The sequence below is a fragment of the Heptranchias perlo genome, chromosome 40 (genome assembly GCF_035084215.1).
Source record: "Heptranchias perlo isolate sHepPer1 chromosome 40, sHepPer1.hap1, whole genome shotgun sequence".
Classification (NCBI taxonomy): domain Eukaryota; kingdom Metazoa; phylum Chordata; class Chondrichthyes; order Hexanchiformes; family Hexanchidae; genus Heptranchias; species Heptranchias perlo.
The window spans coordinates 14,374,349-14,389,168 of record NC_090364.1 but is presented as its reverse complement, the minus strand read 5'-3'; the positions used below and the strand labels follow the sequence as shown (position 1 = coordinate 14,389,168).

Here is a 14,820-nt window from a genome sequence, read left to right as displayed (position 1 = left end):
TACGTGTATTAGACATCACGTATATTAGACAGAGTGGCTAGAATGTGGAACTTGCTACACATGGAGTAGTTGAGGTGAATAGCATTGATGCATTTAAGGAGAAGCTAGCAAAGTACATGAGAAAGGAATAGAAGGATATGGTAATAGGGCGGGAGGAGGCTCGTGTGGAGCATGGATCTGTTGGGCCGAATGGCCTGCTTCTGTGCTGTAGAGTCCATGTAACTCCATGTAATTCTCCTAACCGTCCTCCTGTGAAAATGTGTGGCACATAAATGTCCGAATTTAGCCTTGCTGATGTCTTGTTGGAAAATCCTAAACAGTTATTTGTTCTGTTGCAGCTTCACGGGGCCTCAGTCTGAGCTGTACCAGGCCGTCCTTGACGTTCAGAAGTCCTGCCTGAGTCTCTGCACTCCTGGGATCAGCCTGGAGAACATCTACGCTTTTATGCTGACCACGCTCGGACAGAAGCTGAAAGACCTGGGGGTCCTGCAGGAGAAATCCAAGCAGCAAGATGTTTACAAGGTTAACACTGATACCTCATTGACCTGTAGGTTAAGCTGTCTGATTGGGAGACAGTTAAGGTTGAGTTGGTAAACCATCGGAAGGTGAGGGGGTTGCATGTTGCACTAAATGATAGGACACAAGTTCTATGCCTGTGATTCTGCAATTTTCTTTACCCTCACCGATTCTTGCTGGGGTGGCGGGTACATGGACACTGCAGCCCTCCAGCACCCAAGTGACCATTCTGTGGCTGAGCCTGAACAGTGAGTCTCAACAGGCTATTCATCGGTGAGTGGCATCCCACCCGATAAGATGGATCCTGTCCACACCCGATGATCAGAGAGCACAGTAAGGGTCACAGGATAGCGATCTGGAGGAGGGAACTTCAGCTGCTTTGCCAGGGAAAAGAGCAGGAAAGAAAGAAAGAACTTGCATTTATATAGCGCCTCTTACAACCTCAGGACATCCCAAAGCACTTTACAACCAATGAAGGACTTTTAAAGTGTAATTACTGTTGTAATGTAGGAAACACGGCAGCCGATTTGCACACAGCAAGCTCCCACAAACAGCAATGTAATAACGACCAGATAATATGTTTTAGTGATGTTTGGTTGAGGGATAAATATTGACCAGGACACCAGGGAGAACTCCCCTGCTCCTCTTCGAAATAGTGCCATGGGATCTTTTACATCCACCTGAAAGGGCAGACGGGACCTCGGTTTAAAGTCTCATCCGAAAGACAGCACCTCCCTCAGTTACTGCACTGGAGTGTCATCCTGGATTATGTGCTCAAGTCTCATGGAGTGTGCCCAATGAGCCACGGCTGGCACTCCAGTTGATTTTCCAGGGAAAAGGCCAGGGCAGAAGACCTAATCTGAGGCTGCTGTCAATGGCAGTCTGTACCTAATAATTAAAAACATGAAGTGTTGGAAGTACACAGCAGGTCAGTCAGCATCTGAAAGACAAAAAATAGATTAATGTTTTGGCTGAAATTCTTCATCCGATTAACTTATTTCAGATCTTTGACATTCATGTTTTCTTTTTATGCACTACAATTACATAGAATTTACAACACAGAAACAGGCCTTTCAGCCCAACTGGTCTATGTCGGTGTTTATGCTCCACACAAGCCTCCTCCCTCCCTACTTTATCCAACCCTGCCTGTAAACAGCTGCTATCAGCTACGTGCGATCCAGCTTGAGTCACCCTATGATTTACTGTATTAAACAGGAGACCTCTCGGAGTTTGAGAGGTCTTTGTGTGGGGAACTGTGGCAGGAGCCTGACACTGTACTAATCTGCAGCATCCCAATGAAAGAAAGAAATATAGTGCCTTTCACGTCCTCAGGACTTCCCATTGCGTTTTATAACCAATGAATTATTTTTGAAGTGTTGTCAGTGTCTTGTAGGCAAACACGGTGACCAGTTTGTGCGCAGCAAGGTCCTACAAACATGTTTTGGCAGAAATCTCAACACGGACTGAAATAAAACCTAGGTCCTCTGGTCTGCAAGCTCTAGTGGTGCCTTTACCCCACTGTACCATGCCTCACTCCAGGACTTGAGCATGTAATCTAGACTCAACTACTTGTGGCAGCAAGTTCCACATTCTAACCACTCTTTGGGTAAAGAAGTTTCTCATGAATTCTCTATTGGATTTATTAGTGACGTCTTATATTTATGATCCCTTGTAACTGCACTTCAAAAGTAATTCATTATCTCTGAAGTGTTTTGGAACATCCTGAGGATGTGAAAGGCGCTATATAAATACAAATTTGTCCTCTTTTTATGCCGTGTAGGGAATCGCCTTTTTTAACACAAACCTAACACATTTTGGATGTTGAAATTTCTCCATTGTCATTGAAGCAAAGTTCCGTTCTATTTCCTGTTCCTCCAGGCTGTTCGAAAGTACTGCCCCCACCACGTAGGTCATTACCTGGGGATGGATGTCCACGACACACCAGACATCTCACGGTCCATAGCCCTGCAGCCTGGCATGGTGGTGACCATCGAACCTGGTAAGAAAGTTAGGACCAACAGTAAGTTTATAAAGCTGAAAGCTGAGCTCTGCATCAGGGTGGGCGTCCGACGTTTCGCAAACTGTCTCGGGCCAAATTCTACCTATGTTCAGATAATCATAACCCACAATATAGACATTTGACCTTCAGGTTCACTTCAAATAACAATCTGATGGGTTGTTACATTTTAAAAGCAATAAAACACATGTCAATATGTCTGTCTGTCAGTCAGTCGATCTGTTAGACTATTTGTCTGTCTGTCAATCTACAGCAAACAGTCTACAGAGTCTGGTTAAAAAGAGTCTCTATGAACTGCAGCTAACAGAACTCATGAACAAAACTGCAGCAACGTCTCCCGATAAAAGCAGCGTGATTTTTCCAGCAAAATATAACTAATAACAGGACTGAGATCCTGCCCCTCTCCACCCATTGCTGTCTTTATGTGATCTGAGGAGATCAGTTCCACACCAGTTCGTACACTAAAACAAAGACAATCAGGCTCCAGGAGCCCATGGTTACCTCTCCTCATAGAACAACCCTCTCGTCCCAAGAATCAATCAAGTGAACCTTTGTTGCACCCTCTCTAAGGCAAGTATATCCTTCCTCAGGTAAGGAGACCAAAACTGTACGCAGTACTCCAGGTGTGGTCGCACCAGAGCCCTATATAATTGCAGCAAGACCTCCTTACTCTTATACTCCAACCCCCTTGCAATAAAGGCTAACATTCTATTCGCCTTCCTAATTGCTTGCTGTACCTGCATGTTAACTTTCTATGATTTGTGTACAAGGACACCCAAATCCCTCTCACTGCCAACATTTCTTAGTCTCTCACCTTTTAAAAAATATTCTGCTTTTCTGTTCTTCCCACCAAAGTGGATAATTTCACATTTCCCCACATTATACTCCATCTGCCACCTCTCGCCCACTCACTTAACCTGTCTGTATTTTACATCCTCCTCACAGCTTACTTTCCCACCTAGCTTTGTATCATCAGCAAATTTGGATACATTACACTCGGTCCCCTCATCTAAGTCATTAATATATATTGTAATTAGCTGAGGCCCAAGCTCTGATCCTTGCGGCACTGAAACTCCATCCTTGGCCCTTCGCCCCCTCCCTCAGCCTCTTCTCTCTAGCTGCTTGAGACCCCTGCCTCCCAGTAGTGGGTACATCTTAACCTGATCTACATGTTAAAACTACCTGCTCCAGAGCACATTGCCTGTCCCCCACCTGCTGGTCTGTCCTTCACCAGATTGCTGCTTACTCCACAGTGCCCCATCCGATCTTCTGAACTGACCGCTGCAGGAGCTATGATGCTCTGCTGGAAAACCTGGAACTCCTCTATCGCCAAGACTTTGCTCTGCTTCTGCACCACCCAGGGCTCCCTTTCTGCCACCTCAAGGCCCCAGGCTTCATTATAGATTGTGGACTGACTTTCCTCACAAACTCTGGACTTCCCCATCCTTCCTTGCAGACCCTGGACTTCTTCAATCTCTTCACTGACTCCAAACTTTACTGACCCTCTTTGTACACTCCCGCCCATTCCGTTCACTTACAGTCCCCAAATTTATTCACGCTCCCTGTAGATTCTTGACTTCTCTGTTCTGCCTTGCCAGCCCCACACTATCCCATCCCTGTCATTTCCTTTGGTACAGCTCCCACCATCGCACTCAAATCTTAGCGCCTGCAGACTTGAGTACAGCTGGCACATGACCTCCAGCTGATGGACGATGCGTCAGAGCGGGTTATCTTTCTCTTTCTTGGTATAAATGCAAGTTCTTTTGTTTTCTTTTCTTTTTTCCTTTGTTCTCTCACTTTCTTTCCCTCTATTTCTGTCGTTCTCTCTCTATTTATTTATTTTTATATATATATATATATCTATCTATCTATCTATCTATCTATCTCTCTCTCCCTCTCCCACTCTGCAGGAATATACCTGCCCTCTGCAACAGCCACTTGGAAATTGGGAATTCACCCTGTAAATGTTAACCCACACACTCCAGCATGTGCACCAGTCCCCCACCACAGTGAGTATTTTATTTCAAACCTTAACCCTTGTCATGTCTCTAGTAAATGTGCTTTTGGTATCGTTCTTTCCACTACAGGAATCTACATCCCAGAAGATGACACATCAGCTCCACCAAGATTTCGTGGAATTGGAATTCGGATTGAGGATGATGTTTTGATAACGGAAGAGGCACCGGTCGTTCTTTCTGCAGACTGTCCCAAGGAATTGTTTGAATTAGAACAGATATGGGCCCGCCGTTAATGAGCGGCCATTTGAATTGGATACTCGATGATTCACAAATTTATAATGAGATGCTGCAAGTGACAGAGAAGTCGCAAATGAATCCAGCATCTTCACTCAGTCAGTGGTGGCTCTGCATGGCATGTAGGGATGCTACAATATTAGTGTGTCAGCCTGTCAAGACATTGTAAAACCCACAATAGTATTTATCTTTCCTTCCGGACAGAAGATTGTATAGCAGTAAGTGGGGTGGATTGCAGGCACTGAACCAGGTGATGCAGCAAGGCACAGGAGCAACACTTGAGAACTTTTTTTATTAAAATGATGAACAGGAAAAGTCCAGCTGGTGCATTGAACTTGTCCCATACAGTCATGGTGCAACTGAGCATCACAATCCCCAATAACCACCACCTGCCACCGGCCACACTATCTCCTGGGAAAGGCAAAAACAACAGATTAAAAACCCTAGGCCAATTTGGGGGGGTGGGATCTGGGAAATTCCTCTCCCATGACAGAAAGCGATCGAAATCAATTCTCAGGAGACTACAGTCATAAAGCACATCGCCCAATACCCCATCTATCTTTACATTGTGCTATCGGCCACACTCAGGAACTCATTCACCTCCCCTTTTGAACACTTGTGTATCCAAACTTTGTCATCTGGCTGCAGAAGTGAGATTTTTCATTCATTGTAATCTCTCCCCACCTGTTATTTTAGGATGTATACAACTAGTGTCTGACCTCACCTCACCAGTTTAAACCCCTCCAGTGGCTTGGTGTGTCGATGCAGCAGCTGGTGTGGTATTGAGCTGTAGCGACTGGAAGGGTCTGTTCGTAGTTAGCTACTCTCATAGAGCAGCAATTGGGTCACTATATTTTGCATCAGCACCCCTGGGCTAGAGAAGGAAAAAATCAATCAGGGTGCTCACTGTGGATCACAACGCAGTGGCCCCCTGCTGGAAAGTGCACAGGTGGGGACTGTGGATGAGAACTGGTTCTGGCAGAGCTGTGACGTCTCTATGGGTGAACAAACTTCCAGGACTCACTGCCTAGACTGTCTTGTGGAGAATGGCCACTCGGATTGGGTGGCAGAGGCCAGCCGGCACCAGAGGATCCGCATGGATAATATCTTCAGGAGAAGAGCGAAGTTCTTTTTTTATAAAGGGAGCTTTTGAAGCAACGTGGAGATATTGCCCATTGGTATTGGTTCCTGTCATTGAGTGTCAAAAATGTTTAAAAATAACCTCGGACTGATACATTTACATCAGCCTATCAAACTGACACACCTTTACATCAATCTATCAAACTGACACACCTTTACATCAATCTATCGGACTGACACATCTTTACATCAATCTATCAAACTGACACACCTTTACATCAATCTATCGGACTGACACATCTTTACATCAATCTATCAAACTGACACACCTTTACATCAATCTATCGGACTGACACACCTTTACACCAATCTATCGATCTGACACACCTTTACATCAATCTATCGATCTGACACACCTTTACATCAATCTATCGGACTGACACACCTTTACATCAATCTATCGATCTGACACACCTTTACATCAATCTATCGGACTGACACACCTTTACATCAATCTATCGATCTGACACACCTTTACATCAATCTATCGGACTGACACACCTTTACATCAATCTATCGATCTGACACACCTTTACATCAATCTATCGATCTGACACACCTTTACATCAATCTATCGGACTGACACACCTTTACATCAATCTATCGGACTGACACACCTTTACATCAATCTATTGGACTGACACCTTTACATCAATCTATCAGACTGACACAATTTTCATTTAATAACTGATTTTTTAACCATCTTTACATTGCAATAAATAACTAATCAGGATTGGGGTTCTTACCACAGGTACCAAATCATTAATTTATGTATTGTGATGTCCCTAATCACACAAAGAAGTTCAGTTGTTATTTGTAAATGTTATTTTATAATTTTTGTTGGTGAACTTCATTCCGAATAGAAGCTACAAAACATTCAATTCTCGTGATTTTTTTTTTGTTTGTTTCATTTGTTGCTTTCTTTTCCATTTTTTTGTGAGATGCAGGGAAAGTACATCTTTTAAAGTAAATTTGTCCTCTCCCCATTCGTGGTTTCCCTGAGCCACCTTCCATCTGTAGCCGAGAGGCTGCAGGAGTGACCTGCACTTTCAGCAATGCCGCTCTGCAGCCATTGAATAGGCCGTGTGAGACAGCGGACCTGGGGGTTAAATGTCCTGATTTCCCCTCCCCACGGGGAAGTCTGTCGAGTCTGCTGGTCATCCCGCTGAAGAGGACACATTTGAAGCTGGAACTTGGGATTGCGGGACTGAACAAGGTCTTTGGTGCAGCTCATTGGAGTCCGACACACCAGCTCATCTCTTTTTCCTTACTCTTTAATTTACCTTTCACTTTTCATTCTTAAACTACATTTGTGTATTCTTCTCCTCACACTTCTGTTTACAAATAAAACAAAAAAATGCTGGAAATACACAGCAGGACAGTCAGCATTTAAAGAAAAGCGTTTAATGATTCAGATTGGGGCCTTTGATCAGAGCCTGTTAAATTCTGACAGATTCCCCATATTTTCTGGGTTTATTTCATATTTCCATCATTCAGTTTATTTTTATCTCTGTTTACTGCACCGTCACTATAGTTGTACAAATGTTCTGTGTGGAATAGATATCGATTACCATATCCTAAGAATCTGAAAATTTGCAGCAGGTATTCTGCGTGAGCACTATATGCTGCACCTCATAACAAAGCTGTAAGGCAGCCCAATGTTTTTCAGTGATCAATATATTAGTTACCGTGCAATCTCAGGTTAATACTTGTAAACTCCACCCACAACATTTTGTATCACATAGAATCTTACAGGCAGAAGAAGGCCATTCAGCCCTTCGTCCCTGTGCTGGCTCTTTGAAACAGCTATCCAATTAGTCCCACTTAAAAGGATCAAAATGTAGAAGAAATCCCAGTGAGTGTCAGGTGTCCGAAATAACCTCACATCTTTCAAAGTATAATTAAATAAATAAATTATTCCTCCATATCGGGGTGGAAATGGACTCTATATTTTGTACGTACTGGGCGAAGGAATTTCCAAAGTAACAAAGTGGTGGTTTGTGGACACACTGGAAATTCATTCCGATGGCTTGGCAGTGTGAACTTTACACTGCTAAATAGGCAAATCATGCACCACAGCAGTGAAAAAGATTGTACATCACTGTGATCTCTGATCCCTCCCACAAATAATTCAGCCCTTGCTATATTTTTTTTAGATTAGTAAGTGAAATGTAAGCAGCAATGATTCACATTAACCACCAATAGATATCACAGAGTGTTTTACTCAGCATTTTCCACAGTGGCATAATGCATGACCAGCCATTCATTATGCAATAGGCAACCATATGGAACAAACACATGGAACATTCCACCTGAACTCCAGAGGTGTTTATTTGTTCTTGGAAGGTAGACAACACTGCCTGTATTTATTGCCCATCCCTAGTTGCCCTGAGGACATTTAAGAGTCAACTGGAGTCACGTGTAGGCCAGAATGGGCAGGTGACATTAGAGAATTAGTTGGCTTTTACAACCATCTGGCAGCTTTCGTCGTCATTGCACCCTGGTGCCAGCCCATAAAGTGGCAGAATTCAATTTCACAACTTGCCCATGAGCTTGAAACCTCTGGGTTGCTGGTCTAGGACCATAACCACTGGGCTACTGAAGCCTACTTTTTCTCAATTTCCCTCTCCCTTACCTCAGCTCCTTGGATCCTTGTTATCCTGTTGGGAGAGTGATAGGTGCTCACTGTTCTATCTCCTGTCAGGAGCAGCGCATATTGAGAGCCCAACGTTCTCATTTTTTAAATTTCTGGAAATACTTCCTGGCAATTTTTTTAAAGGTGATTTTTGTCATACTTTTCAAAAGTGGGTAAAAGTCAAAAGAAAAAGATGGAAGACAAAAGTTTAGTGGAAATGAAGAAAATAAAACCTTGCACAGTGGAAAAAAAACAATCACCAGTCTTCTGTCTGTGATAGTGTCACCAGTATTCTGTCTGTGATAGTGTCACCAGTATTCTGTCTGTGATAGTGTCACCAGTACGCTGTCTGTGATAGTGTCACCAGTATTCTGTCTGTGATAGTGTCACCAGTATTCTGTCTGTGATAGTGTCACCAGTATTCTGTCTGTGATAGTGTCACCAGTACGCTGTCTGTGATAGTGTCACCAGTACTCTGTCTGTGATAGTGTCACCAGTATTCTGTCTGTGATAGTGTCACCAGTATTCTGTCTGTGATAGTGTCACCAGTATTCTGTCTGTGATAGTGTCACCAGTACGCTGTCTGTGATAGTGTCACCAGTATGCTGTCTGTGATAGTGTCACCAGTACGCTGTCTGTGATAGTGTCACCAGTATTCTGTCTGTGATAGTGTCACCAGTATTCTGTCTGTGATAGTGTCACCAGTACGCTGTCTGTGATAGTGTCACCAGTATTCTGTCTGTGATAGTGTCACCAGTATTCTGTCTGTGATAGTGTCACCAGTATTCTGTCTGTGATAGTGTCACCAGTACGCTGTCTGTGATAGTGTCACCAGTATTCTGTCTGTGATAGTGTCACCGGTATTCTGTCTGTGATAGTGTCACCAGTACGCTGTCTGTGATAGTGTCACCAGTATTCTGTCTGTGATAGTGTCACCAGTACGCTGTCTGTGATAGTGTCACCAGTATTCTGTCTGTGATAGTGTCACCAGTATTCTGTCTGTGATAGTGTCACCAGTACGCTGTCTGTGATAGTGTCACCAGTACGCTGTCTGTGATAGTGTCACCAGTATTCTGTCTGTGATCGTGTCACCAGTATTGTCTGTGATAGTGTCACCAGTATGCTGTCTGTGATAGTGTCACCAGTATGCTGTCTGTGATAATGTCACCAGTATGCTGTCTGTGATAGTGTCACCAGTACGCTGTCTGTGATAGTGTCACCAGTACGCTGTCTGTGATAGTGTCACCAGTACGCTGTCTGTGATAGTGTCACCAGTACGCTGTCTGTGATAGTGTCACCAGTATTCTGTCTGTGATAGTGTCACCAGTACGCTGTCTGTGATAGTGTCACCAGTATGCTGTCTGTGATAGTGTCACCAGTATTCTGTCTGTGATAGTGTCACCAGTATTGTCTGTGATAGTGCCACCAGTATGCTGTCTGTGATAGTGTCACCAGTATGCTGTCTGTGATAGTGTCACCAGTATGCTGTCTGTGATAATGTCACCAGTATGCTGTCTGTGATAGTGTCACCAGTATGCTGTCTGTGATAGTGTCACCAGTACGCTGTCTGTGATAGTGTCACCAGTATTCTGTCTGTGATAGTGTCACCAGTATTCTGTCTGTGATAGTGTCACCAGTACGCTGTCTGTGATAGTGTCACCAGTACGCTGTCTGTGATAGTGTATGTAAAAGGCAAAAGAATTTCAGACTCCTTCGCTGATTTTGTTTTATTTTTGAAACAATGAAATCTATTATTAGAACCTTTTAAATTTTATATTTTTTTCTTCTCCATTTGTGTGTCTTTCACATTCAACCCTGCTGCTTTGTGAGATGTCGCTGGTGCAGAATAGCTGCTGTATTTCCCTACGTAACAGTCGCGACATTTCAAAGGTAGGTCATTGTGTGAAGCACTTCGAAACATTTCAACATGAAAAGGAAGAAACTACATTATCATTTCCTCAAACCTCTTTACAACCAATGGATTACTTTCTGAGGTCCACTCACTGTCATGTAGACCAACACCAGCAGCCAATTTGCAAACAAGGTCCCAAATACAGCAAACGAATGAACGACCAGTTAAAAAAAGACAATCAACTAGATGTCTCCAACAAAATAGTCCATAATTACAAGGGTTGGTGAAGTGGCTCTCAGCAGCCTCCAGTCTATGTGCAAAGCATTTTTCCAAGTCTTTAAACCCCAACCTCATTTGCCAACGGTCCTAAAGATAGGTGTCGCTTAAGAATATCCATTCAGTATCAGCAGAAACAGGCAGCAAAGGGAGAGCTCGGAAGCTAAAATAGCTACGGTTTGACAGCACATCCTGTCATTACAGCCAGAAATCTGATGGAGGAATGGCAGCATCTGAGGTCAGCATTCCCGTGTGGGCAGTAATTTCACCGTGGCGCTTTTCCTCTGGAGCTGAGAAGGTATGGAAAACTCAACTGGTATCAGTCCATTGCATTAATTTTCTTCTCGGAGGGGCTGTGTGGTGTGTGACACAGTTTTTTTTTATTATTCGTTCATGGGATGTGGGCGTCGCTGGCGAGGCCAGCATTTATTGCCCATCCCTAACTGCCCTTGAGAAGGTGGTGGTGAGCTGCCTTCTTGAACCGCTGCAGTCCGTGTGGTGAAGGTTCTCCCACAGTGCTGTTAGGAAGGGAGTTCCAGGATTTTGACCCAGTGACGATGAAGGAACGGTGATATATTTCCAAGTCGGGATGGTGTGTGACTTGGAGGGAAAGTGCAGGTGGTGTTGTTCCCATGTGCCTGCTGCCCTTGTCCTTCTAGGTGGTAGAGGTCGCGGGTTTGGGAGGTGCTGTCGAAGAAGCCTTGGCGAGTTGCTGCAGTGCATCCTGTGGATGGTGCACACTGCAGCCACTGTGTGCCGGTGGTGAAGAGAGTGAATGTTTAGGGTGGTGGATGGGGTGTCTAGAAGAAATCATCAGTGTGAAAACTTTAGGTTTCATGGTGGTCTCCCATTTATCGCTTACGATGTTCCAGAGATTTCCAACTGCAGCGATCCCTCCTTTGGTCTCCTTCAGACAGTACAGTGACGCGTAAAATTCTGACACTATCTTCTCAATTCTCTGCCTTGGAATCGGCACACCAGAAACATTGATTGTCAGGAGGTGGAAGTTTGTGTTGGTGACTGGGAATTGTGGGCTGCTTCTGCGTAATGTCAGGGCTTTTCAACCAGAATTCCAAGTCTCAGAGAATCTGTTTCTAGCCTAACGTCACCCATCACCTTGTTGAAAACATCCTTTAAACTGCAGGTTAACCAGAAGGTCTTTGAGTACGGAAACATGCACCATGATTGTCAACTCCCAGGATTTTCTTGACCATTTTTCCGTGAAAAGGCTTTGAGAATGAGTTACATTGAAGTGATTGCATTAAAATTAAAGTGAGTCCACAAGGGGCTGAAGTCCAACTCACAGTTTAGGCTTGAATAATGGGTTATGCAGTCAAGCCAGGCATATCAAAACTATTGAAACTGCATTCTTTATGACCTGGGGCATAGAGGGAACTCATTACCTAATTTCAGAGCTCCCAGCAAACATCCACACATAATCATACAGCACAGAAGGAGGCCCTTCGTCCCATCATGCCTGTGCCGGCTCTCTGTAAGAGCTGTCCAATTTGTCCCACCCCCCGCTCTTTCTCCATAGCCCTGCAAGGTTTTCCTTTTCAAGTATTTATCCAATTCCCATTTGAAAGTTACTATTGAATCTGCTTCCACCGCCCTTTCAGGCAGCGCATTCCAGATCATCATAACTTGCTGAGTAAAAAAATTTCCCATCTCCGTCCTGGCCTTTTTTACCAATTATCTTAAGTCTGTGTCCTTTGGTTATTGGCCCTCCTGCCAGAGGAAATTTGGATACCCCTATTCCTTTGCGATCAGCAGGGGTCAATGGCGGGTGTAGTCTGGTGAGAATCCCTTCAAGGTGGTTCCAGTGCTGAGAAGCAACAACAAAGAGTAAAACACATAGTCAGTCCCAACAAAAGCTGCAAAAGGCCAGGCCTTGGACTGGATCCATAGAAACATAGAAAATAGGTGCAGGAGTAGGCCATTCGGCCCTTCGAGCCTGCTCCTCCATTCAATATGATCATGGTGATCCTCTATTTCAATACCATGTTCCCATGCTCTCCCCATACCCCTTGATGCCTTTTGTGTCTAGAAATCTATCTAGCTCCTTCTTAAATATATTCAGTGACTTGGCCTCCACAGCCTTCTGTGGTAGAAAATTCCACAGGTTCACCACCCTCTGAGTGAAGAAATTTCTCCTCATCTCAGTCCTAAATGTGCTATCCCATATCCTGAGACTGTGACCCCTCATTCTGAACCCACCCAGCCAGGGGAAACATTCTCCCTGTATCCACTCTGTCTAGCCCTGTCAGAATTTTATATGTTTCAATGAGATCCCCTCTCATTCTTCTAAACTCAAGTGAATACAGGCCTGGTCGACCCAATCTCTCCTCAAACGACAGTCCTGCCATCCCAGGAATCAGTCTGGTGGACCTTCGCTGCACTTCCTCTATGGCAAGTATATCCTTTCTTAGGTAAGGATTTTTTAAAGCTAGAGTCTGAATCTGAGAGAATATCTAAGGCTTTCTAAAAATTTGAAACAGTGACTGATACAAATTCAGGACTACCATAAATTCCGTTCCTTCGCCACCAACTCTATCCCTCTACCTGACCACGTCTGAGGCTGAACCAGACCATTTGCAACCCTGGTGTCCTATTTGACCCTGAGATAAGCTTCCAATCACATCCCCTCCACCATCAAGACTGCCTACTTCCACCTCTGTAACATCGCATGTCTCCGCCCCTGCATCAGCTCATCTGCTGCACAATCTCTCATCCATGCCTTTGTTACCTCTAGACTTGACCATTACAATGCTCTCGTGGCCGGCCTCCCATCTTCCACCCTCCATAAACTTGATCTCATCCAAAGCTCTGCTTCCTGTATCCTAACTCACACCAAGTCCTGTTCACCCATCACCCCCGTGCTCGCTGACCTACATTGGCTCCCGATCCGGCAATGCCTCGATTTTAAAATTCTCATCCTTGTCTTCAAATCCCTCCATGGCCTCGCCCCTCCCTATCTCTCTGACCTCCTCCAGCCCTACAACCCTCCGAGATCTCTGCACTCCTCCAATTCTGGCCTCTTGCGCATCCCTGATTTTAATCGCTCCACCATTGGCGGCCGTGCCTTCAGCTGCCTAGACCCTATGCTCTGGAATTTCCTCCCCAAACCTCTTTGCCTCTCTACCTCTATCTCTACCTTCAAGACGCTCCTTAAAACCTACCTCTTTGACCATGCTGTCCTAATGTCTCCTTATGCGACCTGGTGTCAAACTTTGCTTGATAACCCTGCTGTGAAGTGCCTTGGGTCGCTGTACTATGTTAATGGCGCTACGTCAATGCGAGGAGTTGTTGTTGTTGTTGTGCCTTCTCAGGCTCAGTGGCATCAGTCGCTCCCATAAGCAGATCCAACATCACTTACATGCTGAAGTTGACTGACAACTAAGTACTTATACAATAGCATAACCGAGATAATGTAACAATGCGCTCCCCCCACCCCCCCACCCCGACAAACTGAATATTGTGTCTTTTGCATGTGTTTCTCCAATTTTTCAGTAGGTGGACTCTTTACACTTTGGTGAGATGAGGCCAGAACAAAAGCATTACATTGTTTTATTTTTGAGGCAGCAAGTGAACATACTGGACAACAATTATGACCAGTCTCATTTAATTCATGTCAGCACAACTTGTCTTCACATAATAATACAAAATAATGAATGCGCTATCATTCCCCACATCAGTGGGATGTCTTGCTTGATTTAAACAAAATAGCTTCTATCTACCTTCTTCATTCCAGTCTTCAGATTCTGTGTGAAAGCATGACCTAGCAGCTTTCTGTTTGGAAACCTGATTTGCACACCTGGTGAAATGTGCTCAAGAAACAATAATCAATGACGACCGAGAAGGAACCTTATAGAAGCATATGTTCCACACCACCACCCCTCCCTTCTCCCCACCAATGGCGGCATTACCTTCAGCCGTCTTGGCCCTAAGCTCTGGAATTCCCTCTGTAAACCTCTCTGCCACTCCGTCCCTCTCTCCTTTAAGTTATTCTTTAAAAGTTACCTCTTTGACCAAGCTTTTAGTCACCTGTCCTAATGTCTCCTTCTTTGGCTCGGTATAAATTTTTGTCTGATTACGCTCTGGGAGTTTGAGCTAAATGAATGGAGTTCCTCAT

General features: G+C 44.4%; 1 protein-coding gene across 2 annotated transcripts in view; it reads left to right on the top strand.

The window, feature by feature from the left end:
• Positions 1–6,806, top strand: part of xpnpep3 (X-prolyl aminopeptidase 3, mitochondrial) — a 33,158-nt gene extending 26,352 nt beyond the window's left edge. The window contains exons 8-10 of one of the 2 annotated variants that reach the window (XM_067974664.1): positions 339–522; positions 2,395–2,515; positions 4,621–6,806. In XM_067974664.1, coding sequence (XP_067830765.1) covers positions 339–522; positions 2,395–2,515; positions 4,621–4,784 — 469 coding nt within the window. In that variant the 3' untranslated portion in view covers positions 4,785–6,806. Of the gene's footprint in view, positions 1–338; positions 523–2,394; positions 2,516–2,786; positions 3,270–4,620 lie in introns of those variants that run through there. The other variant, XM_067974665.1, reaches the window with a different exon arrangement.
• The last annotated feature ends 8,014 nt before the right edge of the window (positions 6,807–14,820 follow it).